At 43.1% G+C, this 6,516-nt stretch overlaps 1 protein-coding gene across 1 annotated transcript; it reads right to left on the reverse strand.

Moving 5' to 3' along the window:
• Window positions 1-392: 392 nt before the first annotated feature.
• LOC306928060 (interferon-induced protein with tetratricopeptide repeats 5-like) lies at window positions 393-5,906 on the reverse strand (the record flags this gene model as incomplete). Its single annotated transcript, XM_079507979.1, has 2 exons — window positions 393-1,773; window positions 5,845-5,906. The coding sequence occupies 2 exons, from the start codon at window positions 5,904-5,906 to the stop codon at window positions 393-395; spliced, it is 1,443 nt and encodes a 480-aa protein (XP_079364105.1).
• Window positions 5,907-6,516: the final 610 nt, after the last annotated feature.

Consider the following 6,516-nt stretch of genomic DNA (forward strand, 5'->3'; position numbering starts at 1 on the left):
TCTCATATCTTATTGTCACGTCATTATGATCCAGCACTATATATGTTTCCTGTTTGTGTAATAAACTTTGTGAACCTTAGCGTGATACTGTCTCGTGTCTCGTTAATTTGTTCTCCCGGGTACCCGCCGTCGCCGTACCAAAGTAATACTTCAACAGGATTGTCACACACCACCCAGCCTGCACACACTACCTGTCTGTCAGAACCAGACGAGTGTCCAGTACTTAGATTACAACAGTAACGTGTTCCATACTGAAATAGCCCCGAACATTACAGATCTGCAAACCGCATTTGTTCTGGGTTTTTTCTCAACCCAGAACATTCTCAACGTCCTCAACCTCCTGTGCAGGGCGGTAGCTGGGGAAGGGGTGGGCAGTCGCATCCCAAGTACACCTAGTTCCCACGGTATAGGGTGTCAGGCTCCTCTTGAAGTGTAGCCAAGAAATCTTGTATTTCTTGACACCTTCTGTTCATCCCCCGATTTTGAATATGTCTCAAAATGCTTATACTATTGATACGATATTGGGAGGGTAGTGGTATTTCTGCTGCCTTCATGTGATATTCTATTGACATGTGGCGGTCTTTTACATGATAATTTAAGTGTTTTGCATACTTGTTGTAAAGCATCTGTAACTCTTTTGGCTCTGGGTTACTTTCTAGCATTTCTTTATATATCGGGTCAGCTTTTGCCGTGTACTGAATTGACTCTGCATAAACAGCGGCAAGGGCTAGATTTAGAAAAGAGAAGAATGGGGGAGAAGAATGGGGGTAAAGGGAGATAACTTCCTCAAAGAGGCTGATGGCCCGATCAGTAAGACTTTTCTTCAGGAGATTGTCCCCTTGAAAGATTTTCCATTTGTAGCATGTTGCTAGAATCTTTTTCAGATAGCGGTTATTACTTGGTCCATCGGGATGCCTTTCCAGAGCCTCTTCTGCCAAGTCAATAGCTTCATCAAAAAGTCTCTGCTCTCTATAAAGTCTCAGTAATGGCCTAATACCACTGTAGCTGCTCACAGGCTGTAGCAAGACTCTCTGAGCCAGCGCACGTGCCTGATTTTCGATCACTTCGCCTGTATTAGCAAGTCTGCCAAGATAGATCGCAGCCAAATACAAATCTTCGGAATCATTTTCCTTCGCAGTTTTCAATATCTTCAAGAGCTCAACTTCCTGAATTGGAGTGTGGTTCAGTGCAGTGGAGTCGAGTGAAGTGCTCGCTATGGCCAAGGCCTGGCTACTGAGCCACTCCACTCTGTCAGGTTCCATACTGATAGCTTTCTGGAAATATTCTATGGCTTTCTGCTTTCTCTCTAGGCTGAAATGCATCAGGGTCCAGGCCTTTTCAGCATAGACCTCTGCATGGAGCTCATCTGGAGATGGAGATGGATATTCTTGAAGCAGAGCCTCTACTTTTGCAACATATTCCTGGCTTTTTGCTTGTTCTTCAAGGTGGAAGTGCAGCCAAGCCATGTTGCTGTAGTTCACCAGTAGCCAGGGACCCTCATCTGAAACGGTGTTTCTAATCTGGCGAAAGGCCTCTGCTGCCTTGCTGAAGCAGCACAAAGCATCATTTGTAGTGGAACCCAGGTCTTGAGAGCTTAATTGGTAGTGAATGTATGCCTGCAGGTTATAGATGTGACCCAGCCATTGGTATCCCACTTCAGTGCCAATGTCCTCTAGGTCATCTCGGAGATGCAATAGTTTGAATCTGCTGTAGTCTATCCCCCATGTGAAGTGACACTCCAGTGCCTCCAGCTGAGTCCTTAATGTTGTTTGACTGGTTAACGATAAAAGTAAAAAAAAACCAAAACACGGACATTAGATTTATGGTGTTATTTGTGAGAAATGGCAAATATAATATTTTCCATGTGAATCTTTTCATTATTCTTTTCATGAAGAAGTAATATAGGCTACAGACTATACAGACTATATCTACTTATACGGATTTATGTTATTATTTGTGAGAAATGTATAGGGAAATATTCCATATGAATAGATAGACCACATTTTTGTTTTATTTGTAAAACAAATACAGATTTTTTTAGTGCTTACCTCATTGTATGTGTGTGGTAGCCGCTACTTCTTGCCAATGCCGTAATCTCTTGAGTACGACTTCTAAACATCTTTTGTATATTTGCCCTGGTCTGGGAGTGGCACCTTAAAAGTTCATGTTTAACTTATATGGTGCGATAATAGTATGGAATAAAGTTGTACCTTGAGGTTTAACTTTCGTTTCACTGGGCCCATAACTTGTTGAGATGAGTTTTCTGCTGCCCAGTGAATCTATCCTGCATACCCAGATATAAGTATTATCTGCATAGTCAGAGAATATACACAGTGGAAAATGTGACACAGGACACATGGATTTGATATTTTCATAGATATAGATAATTTCTGTCTCTTTATGTTGTTCCCAGAGATAGGGTTAAATACACATTTTACACACACCACCACAATAGTCTGTCACTGACCGTTTTGTCATTATGGAGCTGTCATTCCATGTAATAAAATGTTCCTCCACAGCACACACGCACGCACGCACGCACGCACGCACGCACGCACGCACGCACGCACGCACGCACGCAAGCACGCACGCATGCACACACACAAACACACACACACACACACACACACACACACACACACACACACACACACACACACACACACACACACACACACAAAACAACAAAATCATGATACTAGGTAGCCTACCTCACATATAGGTTTGGCTTCTACTAAAATGAAACTTATCATGTATTATTGTCTCCACCAGGCCGAAGGCATGGGGAGAGAGTATGTTTTGCACTCCGTCCGTGTGTGTCCGTCCGTGTGTGTGTGTGTGTCCTTCCGTCCGTCTGTTACCAGCTAATCTCCGGCACCGTTAACCCGGTCAAACTTTGCACACACACTCCCTGGATGCCAACGATGAACCTCTGCCCTGCATTTTCCAGAACGGCCTGTTATAGCGCCACCATGAGGCAGCTTTTCACATTTCTTACCTAAAACTGCACTGATCTGCGTGAAACGTTGCATGCACACTCCCTAGAGGCCAAGGACAAACCTTTGACCTGCATTTTCCGCATCTGCCTTTTATAGCGCCACCAGGAGGCCGACTTTTGTAAAACACATTTTTTGATATTACTCCTCCAGATTCTGTCCAAAAATCTCACAAATCGTTACACAGTATCTCTATGGTCATGTGCTCAAGTCGGATCTGTCCGATATTTCATATTCCATCCTAATTGGCTATAACTGGCTTTCACAGTTTGCAAGATTGCCCCGTTTTGAACAAAAGCCTCAAATCATGAACGCAGCGTGCAATTTACGTGAAATCTTTCACACATTTTCTTACTAGGCTGAGGAATATATCCCACCCTTTTCACATTGGCCTGTTATAGCGCCACCAACAGGTTGATTTTTGCAAAACACATTTTTGGAACAAAATGCCTCAAATCATCCAATTGCCATCAAAGGCATTTTGCCAAACATCACACACACTCCTATCCTCCTGGTGGAGACCTATGCCCAGAAGGGCACTTTTTCTAGTTAACTATGCACCTGAACAGAAATAGCTGTTCTACAAGCTCACAATGCATCACAACGTGATGGGTTGTGAGCTTGTAGATCTGCTATTTTCGCCATTGATGTACAGTACAACAAAGTATTATGAACTTTATTTGCAATTGCATATATCGAAACAGGTTACAAAGTGATTTACAATAGAAATATTAAGGGTTTAAATCGTTAACTAAACACATTTGTTATTTTAATCATTGTAGCTATTTAAATAAGTTTGTTCTCACTGAGTTTAAATGTATTAAGTCATTAAACAAACTTTTAAAATGACTGTTTGCTGAAAACTCAAGAGACCATAATGCTCCCTAGTGGTCTCTTATTTAGTAGCCTTTTCTTTCATCACCACTCATCAGAATAACCTCATATAGCACATGTTGCAATATAGCATAATGATGCGATGAATTCTAATGGGTGCACACTTTTTAACACTCACAAGGGAGTTTACATGCTCATTAATGAGATCCTCAGTGAGCTGGTTTGAGCTTATTAACTGTTTGTGATGATAATTAGTCCTGATGGGGGCAGGTAATTGCCAGGTAATGGATGTTTATCAGACTTAGATCACAACACTGACAACATAACAGTTTGTGAAAGTAGTCAACAAAAGCTCAAATGGTATTTATTTTATTTAAAAAATGTCACAAAAATACACAAACAACCCCTCCACAACCCTCCCCCTCCCCACATACATGGTCAAGTAAGTTAACGCAGTCCAAAGAATACAATGAAGTGCTATTAAGATACTACGTAAACATCAAAACTTCTGATCTGTCTATCTGAGAACTTTTTTAGTAGACCACAGTTTACAATTTACAATTTAGGCATTTAGCAGACGCTCTTAATCCAGAGTGATTTACAGAACGTAACAGTGGAATATCTCTATAATGAAACTATACATATACTATACATATACTATAAAGTGCTATGACTACATACAATGCAATTCTAGTGCTGTCTACATAATATGCTATAAGTCTGTATAAAATCCTATCTAAGTCTACAAAAAAGTGCTATCTAAGGGGCTAGGGTAAGTGCTACGGGCCTTACGAGTCTGAAAAGGTGCGTTTTCAGACTACGGCGGAAGATTGGGAGTGAGGCTGCAGTTCTGATTGTAATGGGAAGTGCATTCAATAGTTTTGGAGGCAGAAGGGAGAAGAGTTTTTAGGACGTGCAGAGCATTGTCCCAGCGTTTTTAGTGAGGGTACTTCCAGCTTCCCTGCATTGGCTGATCTGAGTGCACAGGAGGGTTTGTAGGGTTCGATCATACTTGCAAGATATGGGGGAGCCATACCTTTGGTTGCTTTGAATGCCAGCATCAGAGTTTTGTATTCTGTGCGTGCATGCAGCGACCGGGAGCCAATGGAGGGAGCGGAGAAGGGGGGAGACGTGAGAATTTTGGCTGGTTGAAGACCAAGCGAGCTGCAGCATTTTGGATCAGTTGGAGAGGCTTAAGTGCACATGCCGGTAGGCCAGTAAGGAGGGAGTTACAATAGTCAAGTTTTGACAAGACTGTTGTCTAGATTAGTGTGAACCTGCAGGATCTAGTGACAGCTGTGATGTGTGTTTTGAACGAGAGCTGACTGTCCAGGACAACACCAAGGTTCCTGGCTGTTGGGACCTTTACAGTCTATGGTTGGGACACAAGAAGAGAAGCTCAGTCTTGTCTGGGTTCAGCTTGAGGTGGTTGGAACTTGGAAGACATCCACTGTGAGATTTCAGCCAGGCATGCAGTGATGCGTTATTCCACCACAGGACAGGCATGCCACTAAGTTTTTTTTAAATCTAAATGGAAAAGGCCTCGTCGATTTATAGGTAGTCCTAGAAAGAAATCATAACTTTCTTTCTTCTACTTTCTGGCCTACTGTATGTTCTCAATGTAATGTGATATCAGTCCAACTTGTCGAACAGATTTCTTTTTTTTTAAGTAAAAATAGCTAATCAACAAGCTAATGCATGTTTTGTGAGCTTACTTCCTTACTTACTTATCTCCACTCCTGTCTGTTCTGGGCTAGAGTTTTTATAGAACCCCAGGTGTGATGCAGGGTCTGATGTCAGTGTGTCACTGTCCTACGCCAGGTGTTCTTGGGTCGGCCTCTTTTACGTTTATCCTGGTGTCCAGTGAAGGGCAGTTTGGGTGATGTTGTCCTGTTTACACAGGCTAAGAAGATGTTGGTTGGATATGGGCCAGGGCTGTTGTTCCACGGGAGCCCAAAGTGATCCCTGACTGTCCGTTGGCTCGGAATGCATCTGTTATCTTTAATTCTATTACCTCTTGGTCACCTGGAGCAGCTCTGAGCTTCCAGGCCTTTTGGACTGCTCATTAGATGCCATGCACATTCTTTTCCTTGGGGGTGGGGTGGGGGATTTTGTCCCCAATGTGACCCCAATCAGCTAGTTGTATGTACAACATTAATTTTGTCCCTAGATGTGGCCTATTTCACACGCACGCACGCACGCACGCACGCACGCACGCACGCACGCACGCACGCGCACACGCACGCGCACACGCACACGCGCGCGCGCGCAGGCACACACACATGCACACACACACACATGCACACGCACACGCACACGCGCACACGCACACGCATACGCGCGCACACACACACACACGCACGCACACACACACACACACACACACACACACACACACACACTCGTGTGTGTCCATGATCCAAGTTATTTTACTAGTTAAATGTTTATTAGATTGGACACAGGATGAGAGGCCTGGATGTACTGTATATATGCTGTACATTAGAGAAACACAGGAAGGAAGGCTTCTCGCGCTTAATTTGTTAGGTTGGCAGGATAAGCATTAGAAGAAATAGTTAAAAAGTGATGAAATTGAGGAACCAAAGGATAGGAAACCGATACTGATTAAAATATACAACATTTACAATATATCTTTTAACATGTCATGGCATGCTGCCATGTTATCCAC

Source organism: Electrona antarctica, assembly GCF_951216825.1.
Source record: "Electrona antarctica genome assembly, chromosome: 8".
Taxonomy (NCBI): Eukaryota; Metazoa; Chordata; class Actinopteri; order Myctophiformes; family Myctophidae; genus Electrona; species Electrona antarctica.